Here is a 17,552-nt window from a genome sequence, read left to right on the forward strand (position 1 = left end):
TGGAGAATACTTAACAAGAACTAAAGCTTAATACTGAAATAAAACATGCTGTGCAAGTTTTATAATTTTACTCATTTACTTTCCTGTCAAAGTACTGTAACTCAAGTAAAATACCTTCCTAATCTTGCCTCCACAAAAATTAGTTTTTTTAAAGGGGATGTGGTCAGTTTGGTGGTTTTACATACAATCTTAGAGTGGACAGTAAGACTACGATTAGTCTTAAGGCTTCGTTTAACAATCCTCCGATTTGTCCTCTAATTGTTAAACTAATCCTTAAGACAAATCCTTTCTTGTAAAGTGGCCTTCGTGCTGCTGATGTGAAACACTTTAGGCATTTTCAAGTGTGTTTTTAAAGTGCCTTGGCCACATTTGTCTTTACAGAGCTATCTGTCTTTCTAAGGTGGTTCCAAAAAGGTCACTCAGCCTTTAAAGCCATTTCCTTTTTATAATATCTGTTATGAAACCTGATATGTCGGATAGGTTGTGTTCCAATACCTGAAAGCTATTTAAGAGCATGTCAATATTTTGATGCAGCTGCATTCATTTTATTTGTTATTTGATCAGCTACTATTCAATACAAGATAGTGCACTTACTTCCAGTGACACGAAGGGCAATGCAATTTATTTGCTACAGTAGCCTGGTTTTTGGTTTTTATGGATTTATAGTAACCTAGATTGATGACAAGGAATGAAAATATTAGCATGATCATTTCATGTACTGGCAAGGTACCTTAATGAAATGAGTGAACGTTATGAATGAGTTGGACACTATACAATTGCTTTAAAAGCCAACAATTTTACCTTTTTAAAGCAATGTGACAATGCAATCACTTGTTGAAGTATGAGCAATAGTCTGCATGTGTAGAGTTTGGAGGGAGGTGTTTTTTTAGCCTTTCCAAAACCAACAACACAAGAACCAAAGTGTAAGGAATGGATTAAAACACTGTATTTATCTTCTGTAACATACCCACAATTAGCACGTCCAGCTAACTAGCTTAATATTTACAGGAGCTAGTAGCGAGCCTTACTCTGAAGGCCAAGGAGCACATCATTAACTAGCTATATGTCAGGTGTGAGTATTTTCCCACTGTATGAAAGCCAGAGTTTTAGGTTCACGTTAGCAACTCTGTTCACTCTTCACCGGATTTGTGGAAGTCTATATTCCAGCCACCCCGTTCAACATAGCTTTACTAAAACCAGTCGAGCTAGTCCTCATCCTTAAAGCTTTTTCTTGTAACATTAAAAGTGAAAATGTACTGTGTGAAAATATGAACAAGGATGTAATCCAAACACCCAGACGGGGTTATGTTAGAATTAAATATCTTATAAGACATTTTTTATTTATTTTTCAATATTTATAATAGGGCTGCTTCTAAGGATTTTTTTCATTATTGATTAGGACGACCACCGTGAGAGGACGCTGACTTTTTGCCTTGGAGGTTTAGCTTTATCACCAGTCCTTAGGCACAATACCATGTTTGTAGCCTTCACGTATGTATTTGAGACCCCTTTTACAGGCTTCTTGTTCTAAAGTGAGTGAGCTGAAACATTAGAAACTCAGCTGTAAACTGTGTTTTCAACCAATTCCTGAGGTTAACATCAAGTACCGTCACAGCTGTAAACTGTGCAAATAGAAAGCTTGACAGGTGTAGCAACAGTTAGTAAGGGGGATGGGACTTAGCCAACAAATTAGAGCTGAATTGAGAACATAAAATGTTGTGGCTGTTATTAATCAAATTAATAATTTCAGTTTCTTGCTTTACTACAACATTAGTTCAGATATACTGTACCACTCTTAACATGCCTTCTCATAATCACTTCTGTTTGACTTGGCAGAACATCTGTCCTGGCCTCCTCGGCCTGAAATGAATAACCCTTTCATCACTAATGCAGGGGGCGCCAGTGAGAAGTGACACAGTGTATTTTTACCCTCAGGGCCATTTTAAGTTTGATGGTGGAGCTGGGCCCGGAGTTCTTGAGAGGAAAGCACTGGGTCAGCGTCATGTCCTCCTCCATCAACAGGCTGCTCAAAGGCACCGTCACATTACCCAGAGTGCATTTGTGCTTGTCATCTTTTACCTGTGCATTAAGAAAAACAAAGATCTGCTATAGGACAAGTCAGCTATTTCCACTATTTGGAGCATGCTCTCATAAAAAATACATGTTATCATGTGTCATTATGGAGGAATACCTCCACTTCGAGCTCCTGCCTCCTGGGATTATGAACAAGGAATGAGAAACAATCTTCCCACAGAGGCTCCTTGGTCTTGTACCGGATCTATATGGGCAGAAAGGTAGGCTTTGTGAGTTAGAAGACATTTGAAATAAACACAATGCCTCGGCAGAAATCTCTCAATGGTGCTGTCAGTCATTATGAAGTGCTGTACTAACACTGTAGGTTTGCAACTACTCACTGAAAAAAACCTCACGCCTGATATCTGTATTATTTCATATGTTTTTGTATATTTTCAGGTAATACCTATTTATATTTAGCATCAGTTTGTTCTACTGCTGTTACCTCTGCACACCTTACATAGACTATAAGCTTTTATTTTAATCCTTTATTTATTTAAACATTTTAATTCTTATAGTTTTACTTTATACAATAGTGTTGTTTAAAACCTTAATTAGCACTGTTGATTCTCATAATCTACTATTTGATTTGTAAATTAGCCAGTTTCCCATCAAGATTTGTGTCCATTTATAAAGAATTAGGACAGTGATAGGAGCAATGACTATAAGGTTAAAGTGTGCCAAGCTTTAAGAGTGTTTTTTAATTATGATTACTTTATTTAACTCTACTGTTCTTTTTGGGGTCATTGAAACCCTGGAAACTTCTATAACAGCTCAACTCCATACTTTTTAACGGCTTGATACTTCATGGCTTTTGCTAGTTTATGAGAACTGCTTTTAAAGATGATTTTGAAATGATGACAGTTCAAAAGTCCGCTACAGAAAATGATACAATACCTCTGTTTGGGGTCTCAGACACTCAGTTTGGTTAAACGCAATGGACAAAAAAGTGGTTGATTTTGCAATTCATGTTTATATTGTTACACATACAGCAGTGGATTGTCTGTGGGACCCCAAAAAACGATGAAGTAAATCAAAAGTCAGCAAAACACAAGTCCTAAGTTTATGCTGATTTGCTAAATTACTCCACCACCTAAAATTTGGTGTAGGCACCATGAAATTATAGCTGAGACTCAGCTCCTTGTTTCATCGTTTCCTGTCAAATCCTGGACACCAGAGCCAATTTAATAAGAATATATTACTGTCCAAACTACAAAAGGGAAGGGTCCAAGGTAATAAGCCTCCCTAAAGTCATTACATGCTTGCAGTAGAACTTCAGCATCAACAATACCTTGGTCCACTTAAGTGTTTCTTCCACCTACGTATTCTCCCTTTTGAAATCTACGTAGCCCAAACTTAATGGTATGTTGTAGTTGGTTTTCATTCTTGTCATTGTATGACAATTTTCAGTTCAACTTTCTCATAATTCACAGTCAAAGTTAGAGGGAGGTCCTCTTTAACAGAAAGCTCCAGGGAGAGACAGTTACAGGGCAAGGGCAAAATCGGACAATATAATAATACTAATGGATACTTATATACTTACCTTACTGTCAAGTGTTTTGTGTCCAACAGTGAATTGGACATAAGGGTTGGGTTCAGTGCTGCTCTTTTTTGCACACTGTAAAGAATCAGAGGGACGCTTATTAGCTTATTCTCCATACTGTGACACACAATGCATAACCGTCAGTAACGGACGACATAATTAAACCCAATCTCAAACATTAGCTTCTCGAGACTCTGTATCAAGCACACAATGGTGAAAGAGTCTGTAGTTCTAAAAGGGAAGGAACATTACTTTACGTTTTGACAAGCAGGGCTGCAGGCAGTGAGGGTACCAAGGAGACTGCCAGGCTTTGTCTCCTCTGCAGTCTAATTTTAGTATGCTGGGTTCTGACAGCTAAGTATTATTCAGTATTCCTTACAGAATAATAATAACCTACATATCTACAAGGCAGGGGCTATGACAGAGGAGGGAAAGTCTTACTAGCTAACCCATCCTTTCACCAGAGTACAGTGCTTAAATTTGATATATCTATCTTTCACCAACATTAGGATCAAGCTCCACATTGTACACGCAGGCTCCTTAACATAACCCCACGCTTTAATATGCTACAACTTACACAGATAAAGCACTTAGCATAAAAAAATCAAAATGCATAGGGTTTCACATTCTTAATATTATATGTCTGTTCTTAAATGTGCTAAAAATGTCATTCTGTTTCTCTAAATTGTAATTCTACTACTGATGCTTCTGTCTACTGTGTATAAATGACAGCTATTGCACGTGTCTGTTCAGGAAGAGGAATCCTTGCCCTGTTGCGCTTCTGTGCCTTTTTTCCCCGTTAAAGTTTTTCTTTGTGGAGTTTTTCCTTGTCTGAGTTTTGTGGCATATTGTGCTTTCTGACTGAAATATATACAGTAAAGAGTTTATCTCACAATTAGCCAAATTCACATTTAAAAAAAACACTTCGCTGATATGACATTCATGCTCTTATTTCCTTTTGTAATAGATGTTATATTATTGCGATATGTTTCCTTGTATGTGTGTTTCTAGTGTTTAAGTGACTGTAGCTTTTTCATATTTTGCAGATGAAAGCCACAGTCCTGCAGAAGGAAAACAGTTTTTCTGTGGCTGACAGAACATGTAGACATCATGCAGATGAAAGGCTGGAGTATTCTGTTTTATTCTCTGTGTAGTGTTTTTGTTTAGTTATTGCATTTTTTTACTCGTTAATAAATATAATGACAGTATTTCTCAGTTTTGTGTGTATCATTTGAAAACTGTTAAGACTACCCTAGACCTGTAATTTTGGTATATATATGAGGCTTATTGTGTATGTCTATATACGTGTATAAATACATTACAAAAATGTAATCACATTACATGATGATAATATTATGATAAATATATGAATAAACCTGTAGCCAAACCACCTACATGTAAATTCAATAGGGGAAATGGTGTAAAAGCAAACACTGAAGCTGTGAAAATGTTTCCTGGAAGGGCTGTGGTGCTTGATGTTATACAGACTTGTCTGTTTTCCACACAAGCGAAAATGGTGCCTAATCGCACAATACCGATCTATTCGGTTTGGCAAAATGCAACGTTTATGGTTGGAAAAAGTCTGCAAAAGGTTAATCCTAATCCTAATCAGGATTTCCCTCTTTTTATCGCGGTGGTGAAGAAAATATTTTCGCACTGAAGCTCACACTGGTGTGCACCTCATTGTGTGTGCATCCTCCAAGTTAGAGACATGTGTTCATCCTATAAATTTTCCAGTCTGTATTCTGATGTTAGGGTAAAAGACCCTAAAGGAGACTTTGTCACAAATAAGCTGCATTTCAGACTTCCAAACATCTTTTCAGTACAGACACACTGAAGGTAAAACTGCTGCACATTTTATAAAATGTTGTCAGAGTCACAGCAGGTTTATATTTTCGGGTTGAGGAAATGCAACAAGGCGAGGCGGAAGCTCAGTCTGCCACGCAGCCAAGCCAGCTAGTGGCAGCACTGGGACAGCAAAGACTGAGGCTAGTTAGGGGTAAACTGGAAGTATTTGTACTTCAGTTGCCCTTTAATGTCAAATAAAACTGACACATGATACTGCAGTGAGTTTCACTGATTGTTGGATTATTTGCACTGAGGGAGTGTCACCATGTGTGACAGTGGGAAACTTGAAACTTCTTGGAGGTGTTAAAGGCAAGAAATGACTCACGCTAAGTGGAATAATACAGCAGTTGATTTCAGAGTAAGAGTTTGTGTAACCTGAGACTGTGCCTGGTTATGAACAGCTGTGTTGTGAAACAGATATAGTATACCTACTAATGTTGTGACTACTAAACAAGGGCAGTCATAGTTGTTATGATTGTGGTTAACAGGCCAAATACAGTAAAATTCATTGTTTCTGCCTCTGCCTGATGCTGGCCTGACAAGCTTGGGGTCTTTATCCTGAATTGAAATGAAGACATGATCAGATTCTACATGTAGTAACACAGGTTTGGCAGTTCTGTATGTTTGCTGTTGAAAACCTTTGGACCAGTTCACTGGTGCAATAAAAAAAAAGCAGGAAAATGATGATGTGTCTTTTGATATGAATGCTGTAAGAGTGGCCTCAGTTTCAATCAACCATGAAGATTGAAGAATGAAAATTATCCTTTCGATTCAGAGATATTTGAGTGCAAAATTAGACATTTGCATGCTTGCACACATGAGCTGGGAATTGTGGGAAATCATGTACCATTACAAATAAGAAGAAAGAGCTGTACAGCACAACCAAGGCATAAAAAAGACAATGCAATTATCCATCTTCATGCACACTTTTCAAAAAAGGCAATTCATTCACTCTGCTTGTTTGATAACCCTCATAATCACTTGACGTTGGATGGTGCACTTGAGGGCCAACACAGATGAGACACAGGGTGTAATCTGCACATGCAGTCCATTTTTCCCACATTACCTTCAGGGCCTTAAAGACTGAGACTTGCTTCAACCCGTCATTGATGAAATCTGACAAGTTGCTCTTTAAGCCACAAGGAGATTTGGGGGAAAAAAAACACACCCACAGTTAGTAGGACACGATTGACTCAGCTTGGTTAAGAGGCATGAGAAAACCCAGAAAAATATGTTGAAATATGAATGAATGATATGGGTATTAAACAAAAAGCAGTGTGAGGGAAGATACTGTTGACACTGCAGGGAGCTAACAATGCAAACACAGGTCAGTATAATGAGGGTATTTACAAAAGGGAAGACTTGAAAGAGCTAGTTTGAGACACAATGTGACTTTTTTAACAAGCTACAGGCTTTCTGTATCCACACAGATACACACTAATTGGCAGGCATAGGCGCTTGCATGGCTGAGTTCTCTGTTTTGCAGTGTCTGCTTTGAGTTAATGGTTATTGGAGACTCAGAGTAATTTTCATTAGACATTACAGCAAAACCGTGCAGCTAACACATGCTTTAAGATACACATTTTAAGGACTCCTGTTACTGTTCAATCCACATCATAGCACGCGGCTAATGCTAACACCATCAGGATGCAACAAGTTCTGGTGGACTCACAAATATTGTTCTATACTCTGAAGTATTGCTCTCACAAAAGACTAGCCCAGATGCCCTCCTCTCACTTAAGTTTCCACAGCCTAAGCTGCCTGTGAAGACACTCTTGGGTGAAGAGGAAAAGAGAATAAAGAGAAGAAGGGGTAGTTATGCGGACTGAGATGGCTAAAAAGTGTCATATTGAAATAGATGTTGAAATCTCATTTAGATATTAAACTGAAGGACAAGGTTTTTCTAGGCTCCTGAAAAGGTCAGCTTTTAAAGGTTGAAGGTTGTCATATGACAACAGCTATAAAAAAAAATTGATATGACACAGAATCCCTGAGCAGAAATGACTTGATCATATACCTTGCTAAAAAACCTATTGACCCATTTGGCGCTACAGGCTACATCCATAATGCACAGTTGCTGTTTAATGGCTAGGTTTGGAGTAGCTAGGATTATGAAGATAATAATGTAACAACCTGCCCTGGTTGTTCACTGTGAAAATAAAATTTCAAAGAACATAAAAAGCAAACTGATGAAGTCAATCAAGTGTAACAAAGTATGAAACCTTAAGGTAACAGGAGGGTGGAGCATTGCTGCACATTGACCAATAATCCTTATTTGAACAAAAGTGCTACACTGGTATTTCTTACTTAACCGGTTCAGTAAGAAATGCTAAATATGGTGTGTATACTTTGGGTAGAGAAAAAGAAGCCTACATAAGCCTAATGCTATATTTTAGCACAAATGCTTAAGGAAGTACATTAAGTTTAAGAACAATAGCATCGGCAACGTCAAAATAAAGTGAACATTGCAGGATCTTACTGGTAGATTCTTTGCTGTGTCCAGATAGACCACCAGCAGTGCTGACGACAGCCCGTCATTGGCCAGGCTTCTGTCTGCTCGCACACTTCGCAACACCTGATTGGACAAGAAGGACAGGACAGGCGGTCGCCACAGAGAATGATGACTGACATTATTATCAGTAGCAAATGCATAAACAGCGACACACTTCTAATTTTCTGTTTAATTAGTAGTAGTCATAGAAAGTATGTTTTTCAATGCTGTACCTGGTCCAACTTCTCAGGAGTGGAGAGCAGAGACAGCCACTCTAGTTTTAAGTGGAGCTTCCCAGTAGGTGCTTCTTCCAGGTCAAACCACTGGAATAATGCAACCAAACATCACAGTTGAGTCATTGAAGGAAGCAAACCATTCATTTCTGGTGTGAAAATTGTTTTAAACAATCTTTAGGAGCTGTGCTACAAAAGAACATAAGAGAATTGTTCAACATTTTAGGAGATACGATTATTCACTTTCTTGTGGAGAGCTAGATGAGAAAATTGATACCTCTCTGATGCTTGTACAGTAAATATGAAGTTACAGCCAGCAGCAAAAATAGAAAAAAAAATAGAAACTGGGGGAAACAGATTGTCTGGTTCTGTCCAAAGGTAATACAATCCCACTGCCAGCACCTCTGAAGCTCCTTAACACCTTATATCTAGTTTTTTTTTAAATGTAAGATGTTCCTTAGTGAGCTTTAGAGCTGCTGGTAGGCTGATTTTGCTGTGTTTGTACAGAGCCAGGATAGGTGTTTCCGTCTTTATGCTAAGCTAAGCTAAGCTTAATGCTAAGTTATCTGGCTGCTGGCTGTAGCTTTATAGCTATGTACTGTACATATAGAAAGAGGGGTATCATCTTCTCATCTAACTCTCAAAAACAAAGTGAATAAGCATAATGTCCAATATATGTAATGTAAAAACTCTAAATAAATTGTAATTTAATGGACAATATGAATGAGCATAGAAAGTGTCTTACCTCATCAACCCTTTGTTCTTTGTGCAGCTCAGTCATATCGATCATAAGGCTGTCAATAATGACAAATACAGTAATTACTCAGATTGGGATGGGTCCAGAAACTGAGCAGCTGCCTTGTGTTGCTGGCACTGGGTGTAATGTTAAAGCCTTGGGGATACATCATTGACTTTGCCCTTGAGCCTGTGGGATAACATCTATACTTCACTTTGACTGATGTCCCCCCCCTCATATATTGTTTAGGTTGCAATATGTGTCGCCATACCAGATCCTTAGCTTGTCAATATACTATATAGCCGGCCAATTACAATCAAAGCTTGTTCTCACCTATCAATCATATTACGGATGTGCACTCTTCTGAGAGATGTGTGATAAGATCAGAGCAGGGCAGGAAATGAAAGACACTCACCTTCCCAGGAAGTCATCTTTGTCTGGATCCTCATCAAACACCTCAATCTCAAGATGTTGACCTGAGTGCTCGTACACCAGCGCCTAATGAACACACCAACATGTTGATGCTCATTCAAACAGGCATGTCAAGTCAGTAGACAGATTATCTACGTTTATGCAAGTTGGAAGAATACACTCCAAAAGACAGTGCAAGTCGCAGTCAAACTGCAATGTTGTAAATGTCCACCCCCTACTCCAACAGACATCCCAAACTTGTCACCTCGAAAACTTCATTCCACTTGGGATGGAGGCTCTCCTTAACCGTTTTGCTCTGGAACAGCTGGTTGCCGATCTGCAGGACGCCGTATGGGTCAGACTTGCCCTTGATCAGCCCTCCCAGAAATTTATCCTTCCCTTCCAGATCCTGAGCCTCCAAGAAGTGGATCCTCAGGACTCCCTGTGGACACATGTAACGTCGTTAAAGGGAGCAACGCTGAAATACTTTAGCAGCCTCTTACACTTCCAGGCCACTGTAGAATCAGAATTGATAAGATGTGACATCACCTAAACTTTGTAAGAGAAAATTGTGGCTTATTACCAGCATTCAGTAGTAACAAAATGTTTGTGATGACATTATTGATTATTCATATTTTTCTGAATCTTCTATTGACGTTATTTAAATTAATTCTAATGATTGAGGGAACTCAAGGTATTGTTTTGTACATCTTGATAAAATAGAATAGATGAGTATAGATCAGTATCTGTTTGCATGTGAATTTAAAATAAAGTACATTTTATGCACTTCCTTTTAATTACTATTACTTCCCTGGACTGTAGAAATTCCTCTAAAATCTAGATAATGTGTGTATATACAAAGTGAATATTTGACTAGGGCTATATATTAATTTCATTGTCAGTTGATCTGTTAATCCTTTATTCAGTTAAACAATTGCATGTTCAGTCAATAAAATGACACAAATAATAATAGTAAGGTAACATTTTCAAATGATTTTTTTTCAATTTCAATAAACTTCTGTATAAAAACATGATATAAAATAGAGAATAACATTGCCGCTTGATAAATTACATAAAGGATTCATTGATTGTCAGAATTGTTGTCAATTAATTAATCTTAAATAAAATAGTATACCCTCAACAAGGATGCTGCTTGCACTGAAATGTGTTTGTGTTAATCTTGTGACCATGGATACAGACAGTAGCAATTAAACCTTGACATGCTTTTTTTGCTGCTTTTTTCTGCACAGAACCTATGAAATTTTACTATAAAGGATTTTCAGCTACTGACCATGAATTCTCTTGATGGTTAGTAGCTGTGCAAATGAACATAGACTGTTAGAAGAGGCATATTAAACCTATTGTTTAATCTGAAGCATTTTAAAACTGCATTAGTACCTTTGGCATTGGGAAGCGAAGCTTGGCAAGTTCCACATCCCCAACCAGTGGGATGGTGACACGGTTTGGTAAAACCAGATAATTGTAGATAATGTCTTGAATCAGACTTTCAGAGAGGCCACTGCAAGGACAGGGGAGATGGTTGAGAGAAGTGAGGGAAGGAAGATAAACAGAATGAAGCAATTAATTATTTAAAAGACAGTATGGGTGCCCTTGGGTTATAAATATTCTCCTTTAATCTCAGTTTAGCACAGTATATTTCTGGTTTGCATGTGAGAAGAGAGTAGGAAAACTAGTCAGTTCAAGCATGTTGCTGTTGCTCACCAAGAAACCTCTGAATGTTTATCTGGTCCACTAAATATTCAACACTGCGTGACAACAACAATGACGGTGAGGCCAGAGAATGGCATTAACGCCGGGCTTCCCTCTATTCATTGAGTTGCCATGGCACAGCTAGAAAACTGCAATCATGGCTGGAAACAGTTTTATTACAATAAAAATTCATCGTCCGGTGTTATTGTTCAGCCTGTCCCTCGTTGAAACACTGCTGTGATTACAGAACATCTGTGCATATATCATCGTGTGGATATCCTAATCAAAGGTATTCCTAAACTGCCTGAAATATTGTCTCTGGAATGATCCCAGTACTCTAAACAACACAGGCTAAATCTAGGAAAATGAGCTGCTTGTTATATAAACAAGACTGGGTGACTAGGCCTGCTGAAAGTTAAATAGCTTAGCTTAGCAGAGTATCTGTAGCAGCCGTCTCTGCAGCCTCCAACTCTAGTGGAATTCACAATTTCATATGGTTAAGCTACCTTCAAATCAAATCCATAAATTTATTTAATTAAAGATGAATTTATTAAACTAGTTCAGAAGGACATGAAAGTTGAAGAAGAGGGACATAGTTTTTTTTGTAAATGATGAGTTTTCCTCACGCCCTTTAAGATTGTCCAGAGTTCAATATCTAATTGTTTTTTTTAAGGTTTTATGTCAATCAGCCTTTTAGGCTAAGTATTAATCAGCCTAAAAGGGCATAAAATTAAGCTTTTACAATTAATATATATGTTACGCAGTTGGCCATCAAGAGCCATCATACACAAAAGCCTTCTTTGTCGACTTCACCATTTCTGTATAAACTGTTCTCTGCATTTCTAAGGCAGTGCACACATTTATTCCTTTGATTATTAGGTTCACAACCATTCTACAACACCCACTAATTTCCTCTTCACTGTCAGCCAATACAGCAAATAGGTCACAGCACACCTGATCATGATGCCCACCAGCAAACACAGGCTAAAGTCAATCCGCAACCCGAGGCCTTAATTATGTAAACCTTTTTTTTTTAACCAGGCATACACATTGGCAATACTATAAAAAGTGATGAGAAGTAGTTTCCAAAAGTCAAACAACACAAATGTCAGCAAATGATAATTTGCCAGCAGCTATAAAACAGTCAAGTCAAGAATTTTCTTTTTTTTCTTTTTGTTTTTAATAAATTCCTGCAGTGAAGTTCAACCTTGTGATTTGTTACTGTAATGAAGGTAATGTAATTGGCATGGGTATATCATAAATTGGTAAGAGAACTGATAGGTACTGAAGCACCATAGACACCACCTACCCTGACAAAGATTTCATGAAATAAGCTCAATTTAGCCACCTGTGATTGTCTGGCATCAGGAGAAACATTCATTTGATCAGTCCTCAGGTTATCTTCCAATGAAACGGCAGGCTACAGCTCTTCTCTATGAGCTGATTAGAGACATTATGATTCTCTGGTGGAGGGACTGGTCAGAGCCGGAGCTTTGAGGGTGTGAAGGGATTCATGCTGCATCAGTGCTAATTGTCTCATTTCTGTTGCTCCCCAGGCATAAACACTGGAACACCCCCATGTTCCTGTTTGTGTGTGTTCTTTCATCCTTTGATAGACAATAATGTTTTAGCCACGCTAGCGGCTTGGCTTTAGGGATGTCAATGTCGGTGTATTGGTCCACCACTTTGGGCGGGACAGATCCATACACTGCTCTGTCAAAGCACAGTCTCACAGAGCATGCTAGCATTGCTGTAGACTCTTAGTCTTGTTTTGATTCTGATTTTAAAACTAACTCAACAGTAATGACATATTAACACATATAAATAAACAACAGTATGTTACATAATAATAACAGGGTTTAAGAGAGACACACTGGGCAAGCCTTCAAGTAGGCAAGTGATGTTGTCTGTCTGCTGCTGCAACCTCCACAACCCCCACACCCACACACACAAGCACATATGAACACACAAACACACACATACTGCATTGCGCAAGCTACATGGATCCATTACACTCTCACAGAGGACACGACAGAGGGGCTAGAGGAGACCGGGCCACTGAGCTCTGCCTGTGTCAACATGTCTGTCCACAACAGCAGTGTATGGGACAAGCAGCTGTAATCTCAGAAAATCCCATACAGCACTTAAGCATGTATCAAATTATTTGAGGTGGAAATGATGCATGAACCACTCAAGACAGCAGCGAGTAATTGTGTTAGGCTGTTAGCAACTCTTAATCGACTCATTTGCTCTCTGGTCACCCTAACACAACAGCATAATTAATGCATTTTTGAATGGTAAAATGTGCTCAAAGTGATTTTAAAAATCCAAATTGTATGGTCACAATCATACAGTACTGTATGAGTGATCAATGGCATGAAAGAAACGTGTGCAGTCATGTGTCCAGGTTCCAGAAACAAAACATTCTTTTGAAATCTCAGCTTTCACTTTCTCAAAGACACTTCCTTGATAAGCAAGTAAAACAAGTTTTAACTGACTTACTTGAGCCCTGGAATGTCCAGTAGATTGGTGAGGCCAGTCCAATTTATGTCCAGAAGCTAAAACAAGAAGAAAAACTGAGAGCATACCTGTAACAGTCGAACATGTGAATGATTTTAGATTCATTCCAACACTTCACTTTATTTTTTCCTGCCCTCTGTGCTACATTTACCACTTGGCTTCTTCTTTTCTAGCCAACAAACCCCACTGATTAATAATAGCAGATACCAAGAGCTGCTAATGTTTTGGTCCATTCTGTGTAGGAGAAATTGGTGACTTATTCTAGCTGGTGGTTATCTCACTATGAACCTTTTTCCTACAGTTAATGAGTCCAAACAGGACAGAAATCCCAGGTCCTTCAATGGAAACCAATAAAATAAGACCTGCTTACTGAAATATTTATAAAAGCAGCAGCTGCCCTCTGGAGTCTCATTAGTTTTCAGGGTATAATTAAGTCTGGGACATTTTTCTGTGTCAAATCTGGAAAAGGGAAGACAGTTAAAAGAAAATAAATCAAAGGGAGGTGTGAGTAGCATCAGCCGAGACCTGGGATGCAGACAGATCCTGCCTCTCAGTGAGCTTTGATCTGCTTCTGCCTCTAAACTGAAGGAGGCCTTAATGAGCCTTTCCCACCCTACTTTTCAGCCCATGTTGCTTACACTGCAGGAGATGCACTGAGTGCTGTGGGGGAGAGGGGAGCACTACAGGGCTGTGAATGAATGATTGTTGGAGAGATGGCTGTGTGTTGTGGGAATATGATGTGGAAGGACACACACTCAATTCTCTGAAGCAGACTTGTTGTATGTGGGTTACCAGTATGTCCTGAAGACAGAGCATTATCTTCCAACTATAAACCTAGTTGTAAATACAGTAAGTTTAAAATAATAAAGAATAATTAGTCAGGGAATTAATTAGTCGATTGCAAAATAAATGATGATTATTTAGATAATTGGCAAATCCTAAAAAATAATTTGCAGGTTTTTTTCTCTGTTTGATATCATTCTAAATTTAATAAATTTGGGTTTTGGATTGTTGGTAAGACAAAATTGCTAATTTAAAGGAACAGTTTGACATTTTGGGATATATGTTTATTTGCATTTATGTCAAAAGTTAGATTAAAAAAAAAGAAAATCAACACCTCTCTCATGCCTGTATGATCAGTTGGAAACTACAGCCAGGAGACGATTAGTTTAGCTTAGCATAAAGACTGGAAACGGGGAAATAAAAGCCTTCCAGCACCTCTAAAGCTCACAAATAAACGCAATATATCTTGTTTGTTTGATCTGTACAAAAAAAGTAAAAACAAAACAACATCCTGAAATCACCATGACTCCATGATATTACTGCACTGGATTTTTTTTTTTTAAATCCATCTAGAGCCAGGCTAGCTGTCTCCACCTGTTTCAAGTTTTCATGCTAAACTAAGCTGAACGTCTGCTGACTATAGTTTCATATTTGGCATACATGCATGAGAGTGGCATCAAACTTCTCATCTAATTCCTGGAAAGTAAGTGAATAAGTGTACATACCAAAATGTTGGAAAGCTCCTTCAAATTTGATCATAACACAAAAGTTATTACATTTATTGTGATATCAAACATATAAAAGCAGGAAATCCTGAAATCTGAGAGGCTATAACAAATATTGTAAATGTTGGATTTTTTTTTTTTAGGATTAATCGATTATTAAAATAATCAGCATTTATTTTTCCAATTTTCTAAATGAGTCAGTGACTATTACTTCCCAGAATGTTTAACTATTCTTTGAAGACTTAAATTTTGGCTCTGGGAACTTATTCATGATCATTTTGGACATTTTAAAACCAAAAGATTTATTGAATAATCAAACAATAGATAGATATGAATACTTTCAATATGTTAATTAATCAGTACATAATTCACAATAAAAGTCGGTCACAATAGATATCTTCCACTCTGCTTCATGAGTCATCATATAAAGTGCAAGACTGTTGAACTGAGCCGGTGCAATGAAATCTCTTTAGTGGTATGTGCTGCATCTTTTTATTTACACTGCACTGAATCACATTAGTGCAATGTGACAGCCAGACGTGGCCAAGACCTCTCATCGTCAGGAAATGTTTCTGTTTCATTTGGCACTTAGGACCAGGCCTTGAATGGCACCCTGAAGGAAGGACGATGAGTTATTTGGATTCCAAAGTACACGGTGTTGTGATTTTTTTTCCCCCCACAGGAAATTGCTTTTGCAATTTTCTGTCTTCCCCAGTACACCAATTTAATATTCCTCATCTAGAAGCATGATTGAGATGCATAAGCGTTTGTGTGTGTATGTGTATAAATGTGGGACTGCACTGTGATTTATGGACTAGAGCTGCTGCCTTCTCCCTTCAGCCTCCTACAGTAATATATCCACCTTGAGCTTTAGCTGAGTGCCTGTTGTAGAGAAATCTGCCAAAGTAGGGCTGGCTTTATCTGCAGCTATTTAAAGCTCTGCTATAGTTCCACTGGGTCCTCCCATTTGGTATAAATTGGTCAAACATTTTTAAACTGTGCAGCAGTGGCTCTGCACAGGGGTTGAACAGGAAGATTGATGGCATGTGCAAGCAACTGACAATGTCAAACACAAATTGTGTGAGGTGGTGTAGATTGTTTACAATATAAGAGCATAGATGCAAAGAAAAGAAAAAAGAGCAAAGAAAAATTAAACTTAAAGACAGGGCTGTAAAATGCAAGAAACCTGATTTGACTTATGACACTGTCATTTAAAGCCCAATTTATGTCCATTACTACTACCTGAAAGAGGCAAGCAGAATGGCAAAGCAGAAAACCAGGGAGCAACCAGGGAGTTTTATCAGGTGCAATATTATAAAATTTGGTGAGATTATAAAATGCACTCAGAACCAAACTGGGATATAAAAGATATTCAGGACATTTTGTGATATTCACAGTAATGGGTAAATAGTGTGTATAAAGAACAGAAGGAGAGCATGCAGTGCAAAACTTTTTTTCAAATATCTTGTGAGATAACAGTATAACACTGAATGGATAATGTGTTACACTGCTGCACCATCTTATGGGCTGGAAAAATATTTAGGGAATACCTAGTTTTGTATTTCAATATACAAATACCAATTTAATAGCTTCTACTCTAAACGAATTACATTTATTCAGGCTGTAGTGTCATTATAATTTCAACTGCGGCTCTATTAAACCGGTTATTTGAAAAAATCAGTGTCCTGTTATTAGCATCGGGACTTACTGGCTTCTTGAGGAAGAACAGAGACAGAGCTCCAACAAGAGGCATATCACCCAGCAACGGTTCCATCACCACCCTCAACACACCGTGGATCTATGGAAACACAGGAGACACACATTGACGCACATACACTTACACACAAAGAGAGAGCTTAAGGGAACTGACACCCTTCTGGCCCTTGACATTCGTTAGCGGTGGAGCCCTTAGTTGTAGCACATGACAAGTTGGAAACTCGATCACAGCCTGACTTCACACCTGCCCCATGTCATCCTCCACCTTCTCCATCACATATCATGACAGTTAAAAGGATTATGATATTGGAAGTGCTGGTTGTGTCTTGTGGACACCACACAAATTCTCTAGCCCGCAGTGGAGAACAACGGATGTTTGAATTCTAGCAACAATATATTTGGTTTGAAGCAACATTTGTATTTTCAGGAATGATAGTCCGAGTACAACTGTGTCTGAAACAGCAATTACGCCAGTGAACCCAATGCTAATAAAGCTCCAGTGAAACCAATACCAAGATCACGCTTGAAACTAGTACTAATAAATCTCTTTTAGTGTTTGCATGCAGCTCTCCAGGGCAAATGCCATCATGATCATTTTAAGACTTCACTTTATTTCTGTGGCCGAGAAAAATTCAATTTGAGAGCTTATTTCCTGAAACTAAACCCTGGAAAAACTGATCTGTCAACATATCATCTGCAGCTCCATAGAAAATGATATAAGCTGACACACCAAAATGAAGTTTATATCTTCCAAATGTTAAGA

The 17,552-nt window shown here is 38.2% G+C and overlaps 1 protein-coding gene across 3 annotated transcripts in view; it reads right to left on the reverse strand.

The window, feature by feature from the left end:
- The window catches only part of esyt2b (extended synaptotagmin-like protein 2b), a 31,117-nt gene that overhangs the window by 3,282 nt on the left and 10,283 nt on the right, over positions 1-17,552 (reverse strand). The window contains exons 6-18 of one of the 3 annotated variants that reach the window (XM_040127327.1): positions 16,782-16,871; positions 13,548-13,603; positions 10,734-10,854; positions 9,601-9,777; positions 9,340-9,422; positions 8,934-8,982; positions 8,189-8,278; positions 7,944-8,039; positions 7,137-7,238; positions 6,531-6,593; positions 3,617-3,691; positions 2,192-2,278; positions 1,930-2,079 (exon numbers count right to left, since the gene is read on the reverse strand). In XM_040127327.1, coding sequence (XP_039983261.1) covers positions 1,930-2,079; positions 2,192-2,278; positions 3,617-3,691; positions 6,531-6,593; positions 7,137-7,238; positions 7,944-8,039; positions 8,189-8,278; positions 8,934-8,982; positions 9,340-9,422; positions 9,601-9,777; positions 10,734-10,854; positions 13,548-13,603; positions 16,782-16,871 — 1,239 coding nt within the window. The remainder of the gene's footprint in view (positions 1-1,929; positions 2,080-2,191; positions 2,279-3,616; positions 3,692-6,530; positions 6,594-7,136; positions 7,239-7,943; positions 8,040-8,188; positions 8,279-8,933; positions 8,983-9,339; positions 9,423-9,600; positions 9,778-10,733; positions 10,855-13,547; positions 13,604-16,781; positions 16,872-17,552) is intronic. The other 2 variants (XM_040127328.1, XM_040127329.1) reach the window with 2 other exon arrangements.

Source organism: Xiphias gladius, chromosome 5 (assembly GCF_016859285.1).
Source record: "Xiphias gladius isolate SHS-SW01 ecotype Sanya breed wild chromosome 5, ASM1685928v1, whole genome shotgun sequence".
NCBI classification, from domain to species: Eukaryota; Metazoa; Chordata; class Actinopteri; order Istiophoriformes; family Xiphiidae; genus Xiphias; species Xiphias gladius.